This window comes from Lynx canadensis, chromosome C1 (assembly GCF_007474595.2).
Source record: "Lynx canadensis isolate LIC74 chromosome C1, mLynCan4.pri.v2, whole genome shotgun sequence".
Classification (NCBI taxonomy): domain Eukaryota; kingdom Metazoa; phylum Chordata; class Mammalia; order Carnivora; family Felidae; genus Lynx; species Lynx canadensis.
In genome coordinates this window covers 173,639,505-173,653,073 of record NC_044310.1, presented here as the reverse complement: position 1 = coordinate 173,653,073, position 13,569 = coordinate 173,639,505, and the positions used below count along the sequence as shown (strand labels likewise).

At 35.2% G+C, this 13,569-nt stretch overlaps 1 protein-coding gene across 1 annotated transcript in view; it reads right to left on the bottom strand.

Moving 5' to 3' along the window:
• Window positions 1–13,569, bottom strand: part of FAM171B (family with sequence similarity 171 member B) — a 65,311-nt gene that overhangs the window by 18,619 nt on the left and 33,123 nt on the right. The window contains exons 2-3 of the mRNA XM_030327003.1: window positions 6,402–6,635; window positions 630–722 (exon numbers count right to left, since the gene is read on the bottom strand). Coding sequence (XP_030182863.1) covers window positions 630–722; window positions 6,402–6,635 — 327 coding nt within the window. The remainder of the gene's footprint in view (window positions 1–629; window positions 723–6,401; window positions 6,636–13,569) is intronic.

The following is a 13,569-nucleotide window of genomic DNA, read 5'->3' as shown; positions in this document are numbered from 1 at the left end:
ATAACATGCAGTAAAAGAGTGCAAAATGTGGGGGTTCCCCTAAGAACTAGTTAGGAAGATGGCAGGGGGGTAAAGGTCATGCTGGAACTGTCATTCTCAGGGTTGGTAAAGCAGAACTAGAGGTCATAGTTTAAATCAGACTCCAAATAAAGCTTCCTGTATCTGGCCCATGGGATATGCAAGTGGGGTAAATCCCACCTGCTATGGGAAGACCTTACCCACTCTCAGGCCCTTCCCACTCAGGGATGGAAGTGCCTGCAAATTAGAGAGTCCCAAAGTTCCAACCTTTTCCTAATTTCACTGACCACTAAAGCTCCGTGAGAGATGTGATTTGGAAAGAGCTCAGAATCTCAGTGCAGTCTTTCGGAAACTCAAATGTTCCTACTGGGGCCAGGATGCTAAAATAGTACAGAATGATTCCCACTATACAAACCCCCATATTGTTGTTTGACAGTGAAATAAGAATCAGTTAAGATCAACTTACAGCAGTACTAATCATCCTTGAGCAATTTAGACTTTTCTCCAAGTTACAACTAACATGAATTCATTAGTGAAGAACCACAGTAACATAATTAAACTGATTATCACTAAGTTTTTACCTACAAGTTGAGAAGAAGTGTTGTACTTACCAGCTAATTTTCCAGTAATTAAAACAGTGTCTTCAAATAGCCATATATTTGCTTGGCTTTGCGGGAACAGTGAAAGTGTAACTGATGAATATACTGTGAAATATAGAACAATTAAAATATTTTATTAAACATGGGGAAAAACTAGGTTAAATATAGTCTGTTCCAGCAGGCCCTAAAAAGTGGGAAGGGGTGGGGTGGGGGGGAAATTGTGGAACAAAGGAAAAATAAATGTAAAATACGATGAAGGGGGAAAACAGAGTATCACAGTAAAGTCAGGGGGAAAAAGGTCAGGCATCACTATTTTACTAATCCTTTCTATTTCCAATAGTTTGTACCAAAATTACTAATGATGTTCTATAACCCCAGACATGTATTGTCAGATTAAATGCTTGAATAATCCTCTGTTTTCTCCATACAATTGTTACTTGTTATTTCCTTATGATTAAAATAAATAAATAAAACTTTGGCTCTACAATTCAAGGTTCTCTAAGATAGAGACTACATGCACTGATGTTTTTTTAACTTCCTGCATAAGGGCACAACTCTCTTCACCACACAGTATGGTTTGCCAGCTCTAAGTTGGCAGAAGAGGAAACAGTTTAATGCATAACAGAACCAATTATCCACAGTCATTGGCAGCAATGCAGGATGAGGCCAAATCTGCCTACAAGAGTAGGTACCTTAAATAACAGGTGGGATCAGTAAGTGCAGATGGCCTGAAAGATAACAAAATTATTTCAAGATCAGAAGTGTGGGGGGGAGGGGAGACCATTTTATAAGCAAGAACAGATCAAATAAACTTACTAAAAATGAGTTCTCATTTGATAGCTCTCTTCTATTTGATACAAGCACTTAACAGAAATAACAAAATCCTAAATCACTTAGGACAGGATAAAATACATTTGCATGGAAATATGTTTTGAGATATTTCAAAGAGCTGTAAAGACTGATAAGAGGATAAAACACAAAAATATATGAATGGGTATAAAATGAAATACACCATTTTCCTACAATAGGAAAAGAAATGCCAAACAAAAGTATAATTTCAATTCAGAATACATTGATAGCTAGACTAATTAGTGGCTTTATGAAATTAGAAAGTGTCAGGGTAGTAGCTTGGACCTTGAGATGATTAGGGCACTTTCCCACATTTGGATACTTTGTTAAAAGGGGGGGGCAGCCCTCACAGCTGAAGGTTATTAAACCCGAGGAGAATCTTTTGAACTTCACTAAAACTTGTATGTGGATTTCCTTTCACTTAAAAAAAAGGTTTCTCATTATAAAAGGGATGAATATCCACTCTAGAAAAGTTGAGAAATACAGAAAAAAGTAAGAATAAAGTGATGGCCCTCCCAATCCCATGACAAAGACAATCACTATTAATATTTCAGTATATTCTTCCTGGCTTTTTCCTATGATTTTTTTAAAATAGGGAGTACAATATTATATGCGGAATATTTTTACCCTGTTTTTTTCATTTAAGATAAAATAAGCATTTCCATCCCTCATTAGAAACTCTTCCTAACATTGTCAAGGTCACTTATGTCCTTTCTTGAAATATCAAGACTTACTTAACCACTGTACTAGTATCACATATTTAGATTGTTTTCATTTTTACCATTATTGCAAAAATAACATCTGAATCAACATTCTTATGTACAAAGATCTGTCAACTTTAGTTATTTATATATCTATTTTTAGGATAGACTCTTAGCAGTGGAATACTGGGTCAAAGGTGAAGATTTTGAAGACTTTTGACACACATATTTCAAAATTGCTAACCAGATAATTTTGCTGACTTGTACACCCACCAACCATGTTCGAGAAAGCTCACTATACCTCACTCTCTCATCACTTTTAAAAAACTTTTCTAAGGTGAAAAATGTAAGAAATGTGTATGTCTTTGGTACAGAAAATCTGAGACTATTAGGAAAATAAAACAGTTTGTCACATCTAGTAATCTTTTGTTTTTCTGGTTTTGAAAAATTCCAGGTAAGGATTTTGCCCATTTACCTTATTTAGTTAGGACCTGAGTGTTTTCTAACTAATTTGTATGAATTATTTACATATTGAGGCTACTACTCTTTATTGTCTAATATTTTCCTATTTTTAGACATTTTTTGAAATATAATTGATGTATGACTTATTAGCTGCAGGTGTCAACATAATGATTCAATATTTATATATATTGCAAAATGATTACCACAGTAAGTCTGGTTAATATCCACCACCTTACATACATTTTTCCCCCTGTGATAAGAAATTTTAAGATATACTCTTAGCAACTTTCAAATATAGAATACAGTATTATTACCTATAGTCACATGCTGTATAATACCTTTGTTAAAAATAGTGCAATCTACATTTTACGACATCTTTCATTGCTTTCAGGTTTAAACAGGCCTTCCTCATAAAAAAAATCATTTTTGGGGCACCTGGGTGGCTCAGTCAAACGTCTAACTTCAGCTCAGGTCATGGTTTCACAGCTTGTGGGTTCGAGCCCCATGTCGGGCTCTGTGCTGACAGCTCAGAGCCTGGAGCCTGCTTTGGATTCTGTGTCTCCCTCTCTCTCTTCCCCTCCCCCCCTACACACTGTCTCTCTCTCAAAAATAAACATTAAAAAAATTTTTTTAATCATTTTTATTTTCTTGTATTTAACATAATTTGATTTTCCACATTTGACCTCTATGAGCAATATATCTGGAATATGAATCCAAAATATCCTAATACTACTTTTTTTCAGCCTTTTCTTAATGATTTATACTGGTACCTTATCATAGATTACATTTTCTTTACATGCTACTTAGTATCTAATTTGTATCACAGTATTACAGAATTTTAATTGTGTAGCTACATATTATTTTAGTTATATGAAATGGCAAATCACCTCTAGTAAATCTTTTAAAATGATTTCCAGGTTTTTATTCTCCAAGAATTATTTTGCCAAGTTTTTTAATGCATTAAATCTATAAATTAGAAAGAAGTGAAATCTTTACAATATTCAGGCTTTCTAAAGAAATACAATGCATTCCATTTATCCAGGGTTTTAGTTTTTTTTTTTTTTTTAAGGTCAATCAGTAACATTTGTAGTTCTATTTTCCCCAATATATGGTTATTTCACACTTTTTGTAGGTTTCCTGCATATTTTGTTTGTCCTTGTTGTTTTGAAAGGGATTTCTTTTCATTTATTTTTCATAAGTGGTCACTACTTCTGGTATATAAGAATATGTATTGACTTGTACCAATGCTAATTCTATACTTAGTAGTTCTGTCAAATTCCATTAATTCCATTAATTTTGAGATTTTTAAGATTCATGCTTTGTAATTTTCCAGGGATATGATAACTGGAAATAGTAATGTCTTTGATTCTTTCTTATACTTCTCCTCTTTTTTGGTCTGTTGATATATTTTTGCTCTGATAAGAATCTATAATGTAAAATAATATGGACATCTGTGTTCCATTTCTTATTTTCATAGGATCACCTCTACTATTTTATAGTCAAGTATGAATTTGAGATATTTACCATGTTAAGGATATCTTTATGGTCCTAGTTTTTAAAGAGCTTGTTCTTAGTTGGGCATGGATGGTCAACTTGTAACATGCATTTCAGGAAATTATTGATGCTATCTGATACTTCTAAAGTGTTCCACTAATATGATATGTAAAATTGACAGACACATTTCACATCCTTATAATCCTGCAAAGAAGAAAAATCCTACTTGGTCTTAACAGAATGCTATATTTAAACAATGGTGAAACTCTTTTGTATTATTCTGTTTAGGATTTTTGTATTTAGAGTTATAAGTAAGATTGGTCTATAAAGGAGTACATGTGTATATGAGAGAGAGCACATATGAAGGCATTTAATTTTTCATTACCTTTGTTAGATCTCAGAATCAAGGCTGCCCTGGTTTTATAAAATGATTTGGAGTGTCTTTTTTTAAAATAGCCTTTTGCAGGGGCACTTGGGTGACTCAGCTAGTTGGGCGTCTGACCGGCTCAGGTCACAATCTTCCAGTTCATGGGTTCAGGCCCTGCATCGGGCTCTGTGCTGACAACTCATAGCCCAGAGCCTGTTTCAGATTCTGTGTCTCCCTCTCTCTGCCCCTCGCCTGCTCACACCCTGACTCTCTCAAAACTAAACATTAAAAAAATTTTAAATAGCCTTTGAATCAAGCTATTTTTATTCAGAACATTTATCCATGGTTATGGTCTACCTCATCTAAAATCAATATAGTCATTTATATTATCACAAAATTATTAGATTTTTTTAAGATTATTGCTTTGATACAGAACATTTGATTTTTTAAAGATTTTATATATTTTTTCTTGTCTTTTATTTCCTTATTTGTTTAGATTACAGATGCATGTATAATTTCTTTTGAAGAACTAGCATTTTGTCAATTCTCTCTACATTTTCTAATTAATGTCCATCTACTTTCATCTTTATTTCCTTTTTCCCATCTTTTAGTTTCTTTCATTATTTTTCTAATTCTAATTTAATGAATAAGTGTGCTTCATCTCCGTCTTCTAAAAAAAAAACTAAAGTGGGGCGCCTGGGTGGCTCAGTCAGTTAAGCGGCCGACTTCGGCTCAGGTCATGATTTCACCGTCCGTGAGTTCGAGCCCCGCGTCGGGCTCTGTGCTGACAGCTCAGAGCCTGGAGCCTGTTTCAGATTCTGTGTCTCCCTCTCTCTGACCCTCCCCCGTTCATGCTCTGTCTCAAAAATAAACGTTAAAAAAATTTTTTTTATAAAAAAAACTAAAGTATATAAGACCAAGAATTCACCTCAGACTTTTATATCCCTAGTCAGATTTTTGAGTCATGATTTTATTAAATCTCATTCACGTGAGTCCTAATTTATCTAATTCATTTTTCATTTTCTTTCTCATTCTAAACTTGAATAAGAGTTCAAGAATTCAAATGTTTCCAGTATGAAACCAAATTAAGTATCTAAATTCTAATAACCATCACACACACACAAAAAAAAGATTGATTACCTAAGTATCATCCTTCCAATCAGACTTGCATTCTAGTATCTTCTATGGCCTGTACTTCTCAATATCCAATTAGTCACACTAAGTCTTATCCATTCTTATTTTTTTTCCTCAGATTTATTGAGCTATACCTGATATAACTGTAAGTTTAAGGTGTATATGATGATTGGCACAGTAATTACCAATTCTTCCTTCAGTATGCCTCTTATATTTACCTCCTCCCTTTCATTCCCTCGCTTACATCAGACTGTTACTGTCCACCAGGAGCACAACCACAGCTTTGGAGCAAGGCTCCCTGAATCCATTCTAGCCCTGTTTTGGGCCTAAACATCATACACTGTTAAGTAAATTCAGTTTCCAAACAACTTACAGTTATGGTACTCAAGAATCTGCACTGCCTTATGATTCCCATAAATCTAAACTTTTTGCCTCTACTTTCAAGAATGTCCTTGCACCATCTGGCCCACCCTGCTCCTCACTAATCCTCTGGGCATGCCAAGCCTCTCACCGCCACCTGCAGACAAACTCTGTACCAGAGCAGAGCTCTTGCTCAGGACACTTTCAAGCCTCTGTGAGGAAAAAAAAAAAAAAAAAAAAAAGACTTTCATGTTTTCTTCCAACTGGCACTCCTTTCTAACCTCTCTGTATTGACTTCACATGGGTTGTCTCATTGTCATTTTACCAGAACAAGAGATTCCCAAAGCAGGAAAAAAAAAAAAAAAAAAAGTCATGTACATTTAAGTAAAGGCTTTTACACTGTTGTTGAGTGCTTACTTGGCATTTTTCCAGTCTTCCAAGGCAGAGGTGTCAACACGTAGCCATCCTTGTAAGCAACAATGGTTAAGCTGAGCCCTAATTTATAGGGTACTTTTATCAACACTGCTCCATTGTTCTTAGTTACTGTGGAATTTGTTTTCGTGTAGTTTACAAACACTTCTACAACTGCTTGACTCAGGTACTGACGACTGATGATGTCATTCACCTGTACTTTCAGCATAAATACAGACACTGGAAGAGAAAGAAGCCAGAAATAACAGCATGTCAGATCCTAGGGTGCATATGTCACTATACCTTAAAATGTCATTCAAGACATCTGAATAACCATACAAAACTGATAAAATCTGGAAACACATATGTATGGATGCATTGACACAGGGGGAGAAACATTCCAACAAATTCATTATTCTTTCTAAAACTGAATAAATTTTTATTATTAATAAGGCACAGTGTTATTATCCCAATTTTTTTTCTGCCAGTAAAAAGGAGAAGAAAAGGAAGCAGTGAATAAGGGGAAGACAGAGGTTCTGTCTTCAGAAAAACCCATTTTCACTTGGCCTCACTAATTCTAATGCTATCAAGTAACTAATTCAAAATATAGTCAAAGTTCCTAGAATAAAATGCAATCTCACTAAACCTTAGTGCATGACTAGCTCCTTTATTTTGTTCTGTTGTCTGGAAAGCATGGGATGTGTTTCAGTTCCAAATTACCAAATATCAAAATAAAATCTTTAAAATACCAAGAAGTATATTATCTGTTAAATATGTAAGAAAGCACAGTAAGATAATAAATTGAGGAAAATAAGAATTAACTGGTTTCTAACTTAAACCTACAGCTTTATAGATCTTTGACAATATGTTCATGGATATACCAATGTTAATGTCTCATAAAAAAAACTTGTATCACCATGGAAATGCCTTTGTAAAGCCTGTATCACAACTTTACCACCTTTGCCAAAGAGGCCTTCTCTTCTGCTATTAATGGGCTTTGGAGTCAGTCGATGCCCATCTCTGCCATTCCCTAGATGTGTGACTTTGGGGAAGTTACCTCTCAAAGTCCATTTGCTCATCTGTAAAATTAGAATAGTAACTACTTTGAGGTAATAAAATGAAATAATGCAAATAATGTGTTCAGCACAGAGGTTAGCTGTCACTTAATATCATTAATAATAAAAATTATTTCTCCACAGTTGGAGACCATTTCACAAACATTAGTGTCATCTGTAAGAAATAACTCATGAGGACTGATGTTGCGGGTATACATTTGCAAAAACCCATTTCACTCCAAATATTTTTTCACAAGAATAGCAGGTCAGGTAAAAAATCCTTGTCACCATTGCCTGAGCTGCAATATTACTACCAAACTATTCTTACACCTTATATACTCTAACTTTGTTAAAAATAAACTAGATTTTAAATTGCTTTTGGACCATAACAAAGACATTTTAAATACAAATCGAACTACTGCAGTAATCATCCAGTCCTAGAAAAGATGCAATCTAGCAGGCTAGAAAAGAGCTCTGATCCTTTCAAGACTCTAAAATTCAAGTTAAATGTTATTCAAACACTATTATCTATTTAGACACAAAGATTTTTTAGTATATTTCCTCTTCTGTATGATAATAAAATGTTACTAATATATAGAATAATAATTATAACCACAAGAACTAAAATGTGTTGAGGGTTAATGAGTCAGGCATTGTGTTCATTTTTTTTTTTTTGCATTGTGTTCATTTTTAAGTGCATCATTCCATTTACTCTTCAAAATCCTAATTACAGAGACATGATTGTTTCCTTCATCATATATATTGGTAACTGTGGGTTAGGTTTGTAAATCATCCATGGCCAACCCGCAGTAGATGGAAGTAACAGGACACAAACTTGGGACCATCTCTCCTCAAATTGTGTGCTCTTAAGCCACTGCATTACAACTGCCGGATTTAACTCTTTTCTTTTTAAGTTTATTTATTAAGTGTGAGAGAGAGCACAAGCAGGGGAGGTGCCGAGAGAGAGGGGGGGAGACAGAGAGACAGAGAGAGATTCCCAAGCAGGCTCTGCACAGCAGTGCAGTGTGGAGCCTGATGCAGGGCTCGAACTCACAAAGCTAGAGATCATGAGCCAAAACCAAGAGTCCGATGCTTAACCGACTGAGCCACCCAGGCACCCTGCCTGATTCAGCTCTTAAAAGCAATCCTAACCCCAGTTTAGAGTGAAGAGATGGGAAGAATGAATTGGGAAAAAGGAAAGAAAAGGGAGGATTATATTCTGGATAGCTATACCTTAAAATGAGGTTCCATTAGTCTGTCTAAAAAACTGTTAATTTCCAGGACAACAATCTCTATATATTCAAATGTATATATGGAGAATAGAACACAAAGCAAAATATATATTACTGATATTTATCCATACCTATGCCCTCTCAGCATTTTTAATAATAGGCAGCTTTGTGGGAGGTTAAATTATTTGTGATTAGTCATTACTATCATTGCTTTTAATAAATTCAGGAGCATCAGGTATTAAAAGGTCAACGAAGCCTTGGTTTTTAGCACCTACTGTTCCTCAAATTATTTATTTTCCCATCATTTTATAAGTTCAGCCCATTACTCTAAAATTAAAAAAAAAAATCATGTAACATTTAAAATCAAAATGTGAAGAAGGGCTGTGGATAAACACATGTTCCTAATGCCAAGCCTTGCATGTATATTATCACAAAAATCTCAATATACTTTTATAAAATATGTGATATCAAGTCTACTTTACCAATGAAAAAATGAGAATTCATGTAAGTAATGTGAACTGCTCCAAGTCTCACTCATTTTAAGAGGTCTTGTTAGCTGAAACACGTCCCTGTGAATGACTGCAAAGCCATCTTTACACCATGTAACAGGGAGTCTTGGGATCACGCTACTAAAATTAATTCAAGGAATATATTGTTGCAATTACTGAGAAATGCTTATATAACATGAACTAAAAAGAAAAAAGGGGGGGGGGGCGTCTGGGTGGCTCAGTCGGTTAAGCGTCCAACTCTTGGCTTCCATCCAGGTCATGATCTCATGACTCATGAATTCATGCCCTGCATCAGGCTCTGTGCTGACAGTGCAAAGCCTGCGTGGGATTCTCTGTCTCCTTCCCTTTCTGCCTCTCCCCCGCTTGCACTCTCTCGGTCTCAAAAATAAATCAATCAATATTAAAAAAAAAAAGAAAGAAAGAAAGAAAAAAGAAAAAAGGGAGCTCCCCAACAGACACACACATTAAACCATGGCCTTAAACTCATATGGGAAATATAACTCTTGTGTAAAAAACAAGTAAGACATGTGACATGATGGCCTCCTAAACTAAACATCCTTGAACAGGTCCACCTAGAATAAAAGCTATGTGTGGAAGACAAATAGTTGCCCCATTCAAAATAATTCCTCCAACTGCCCAGCTCCTAATCCCCTAGATGAAATTTACTGAGCTGCTGGCACAAAGTACCTCACTAACGGGGGCCAGAAAGATTCTGTCAGGACCTCAAAATGTGGCTGAAGATACACAGAAGCAAATGGTTGCCGAAGCTGAAACATCTTAGAAAGTCTAGGAGCACCTACCCACTGAGCTTTCCAAAGTCTCCCTGCCCTTTGTCCTTCCAGAGGTGGGTTGTACAGCTCCTCCTGCTGATCTGTGAGCTGTAGCATCATCCCTCCCCAGAGGCCCTTTATTCCTTGTAGCCAGAGGCAGATTCTGTTGCTTCCAAAGCAAGCACCTTGGATGATACAGGATACAACTGTAAACGCAGCATGTGTTATTTAATGGGCTACTCTATCTTTCGTAAGAGAAGGTACAGGAAGGAAGGATAATGTTATGTACCAAAAACAGGATAAAGCATATAAGAGGGAGACTGCACATAACTAAAAGGGAATTAAGATTCACTAATAAAATTTAATAATGGGTCTTATTCAAATCAAATGTACCCACAATGGCTCCTTCAACAGCATCTTCAGGAGTAGGAATTCTGATTAATTCCTTTGCTATAACGATTAATTTCAGAAATTCTGAGAGCCTTTGATTTATAGACAAACTCCAGTGTGTAGTAAGATCTTAAGCGAAATTCATAAAAAAACCAAACCTGTGTCTTCTGTCTCCTCCTGTCAAAGTACAGTTGTCAAAATAAGACACACTAAAGGCTCCTGACATTCTGAGGCTGGATTTGATTCTTAATGTTTTCCAAAACATTTTTTAATCCAGAATGGATGGTTTTATTTTTCCACATGTAATAATTATGTTAAAGAATAAATTTGGTGAGAAAATGATTATCAAGTTCAGGAAAAAAATGATTTGCAAAGGTCAAATATTGCTGATCAAAATCAGTGTTCCTCTGAAAAGATCCCGTATTTCTGCTCCTTAGAGCTATTAGACTCAGGACATAATGTAGTCCTGACCAGCAGGGTCCTCTCTAGCTCAATTTGGAAAAAAAAAACTAATGCTATTTATGACATGCACAGACACACACACACACACACACACACACACACACACACACAAGCTGAGTGCGAGAAACTTTATCCGTGTTGTCCAATTTCATCCTAATACAAACCTGCAAGACTTTCCCCCCATTTTAAGGCAAGGAATCTAAGGCTAGAGTTGCACAATTAAGGCAGGATTCACAGACAGGTTCATCTGACTCCAAGTTCTATGCATTCTACTCCCCACATCTCTTCTTGAAAACCAGTAGGGATTTGGTTTTTACCATATTCAGTAGCTTACTTGTTTCCTTCCAACCAGTGCAGAGAAGAATTTGCTGGTCCTATGAGCCTTTCACCCCATCCCTAGGCTGGGTTTGTGTGGCCCCAGCATAAGCAACAGCAAAAATAGCATTAAAAAAAACAAAAAGTCTCAGCTGGAAGCCTGCTTGCTGCTATTAAAGGGGCATAAACAATTCTTTCTCCTACAAATAAAAGGACAAGAATAAAGAATTGCCTGCCCAAGATTAAATAGGACACTTCTGATTTCCATGGTGTTAACATTTTGATTAAGCAAACAGGGCTAGCAACCAGATGTTATAGATGTATATATAATCTCCATAACAATCCCCCTACTAATTATCCAACAAAAATACTTTGGCATTTAAATGGGACAGATTCCGCGATTAAACATATAATTTTCAACCACAGGTGCTTTTGTCTCCATAATCTATCCACTCTTCTCCGTTGCATTTTTCAGCTTTTCATGCACTTATTATTTTCTCTGTCACTTAATTATAATCATTATGTCTTGCCCACATAATCTTCTTTTCAATATGTCACGATTAGTTTAAAAATGGTTCAATATCAAATGATTTCAACTGCACCCTTAGAAAACATATAATCTAGATGTTGAGAGAAACAAGTAAAAATAAAATACACATCAATGAGCACAGTTCTAAGGTTGCCGGGGAAAAAATTAACTATCATATAATTAAAAGCATTGTTAAGTAATGAGAATAACTAAAATTCAAAAGAGTACTCTATACATAAAGAAGTGCTCTTGAAAAAGCATATTAGAACCAACACTATATTATGATTTTGCTATAAGATATAGATGAGTGAGTCAGTCTAATAGGGGTTTTAGAAAAATAAAGCTAGCTATTTGTTTGGGTGACATCTAGAGCTTGAAGTGGGTGGGCTGATAAATTATAACCCCACTTCTTTTCAAAAGAACTTGACATCATCTTATTATGTTGTTACCATTATGTAGGTTACAACTGTATCCATAGAGTTGTACCTTATTTTCAGATTTCTACTGTACAAAAACTAGCCCCCTCCTTTTGTGTTATATTTCAAGCATCTACAATAATTTCATTTAATATGCAACATTTTTCTCTCTATGAATGTAATGCTAAAACACAGTAGGTTTATAAAGCTTTTATAAATAGATCACAGATCAAATTTTAAGTATAAGATACTCTGACAATAAAATAAATTTTAAAACTTTACTGAGGTTTAAGCATTCAAATGAGAACTAGACTAAAAATGAAGAGCACAAAAATATAGTGGAATAAAATGGTTGGGAACAATTAGAAATATTCACCTACATTAATTCATCAAATGTTTATTGACTGCTCACTTTGGGCCAGATCTGCAGTAGCTAGGTATTAGGGATAAAAACATTAAGAAGAAACAGTCTTGCCTTGAGGATTAATTTAGAATCTATGTAGATGACAATCTGTATGATAAGTATCCACCTCAAAGAGATACCTTCATTCCTAGGTTCACTGCATTATTCACAACAGCCAAGATATGGAAACAACCTAAATGCACATCACTGCATAAATGGATAAAGAAAATGTGGTATATACATACAGTGGGCTACTACTCAACCTTAAAGAAAGAAGGAAATCCTGCCATTTGCAACAGTACGGATGGACCTGGAAGACATTATGCTAAGCGAAATAAGCCAGACACATAAAGACAAATGTTATGATCTCACTTATGTGTGGAATCCAGAATAATCAAACTCACAGAAGCAGAGAATAGAATGGTGATTGCCACGGGGTGAGTGGAGCGGGAGGTGATGGTCAAAGTGTACTAAGCTTCAATTATAAGATAAATAAGTTCTGAAGATCTATACAGCATAGCGCCTATTGCTAATAATATGTATTATATATTTAAAAACTGCTAAAAGGGTAAATCTTTAAGTGCTTGCCACAAAAAAATTCATTGTTAATAGGGATGGGAGGAAACTTTGCAAGGTGATGAGTACATCTATGGTCTTGATGCCTTGATGGTGATGATGGTTTCATGAGTATAACTCCAAACTCATGGAGCATATACATTAAATATGTACAACTTTTTACATGTCAATCATACCTTGATAAAGTAGTTCTAAAAAGTATCGAAAACTGTGGATTTAGTATTTACTTTAGAATCAGTTCACACTATCATTTTTTGAACAGGGAGAATGTTGATATTTTGAGTTCAGATCTCTAAAGGGCCTGCCCATTCATTCTTGCTTGTTTTCCATAATCTGACTTTTTGATCCATTATAATAGAGACTTTGTGGTGAGAACCCAAAAGATGACAAACTTCTGGCTATGACCCAAATCAGGCTTTATTTGTACTTTGCCATTTTCATACAAGATATCCAGTCACAGAAATTTTAATTTAGCGCTAACTATATAAATATCTTAAAATGTACACAGAAAACATCT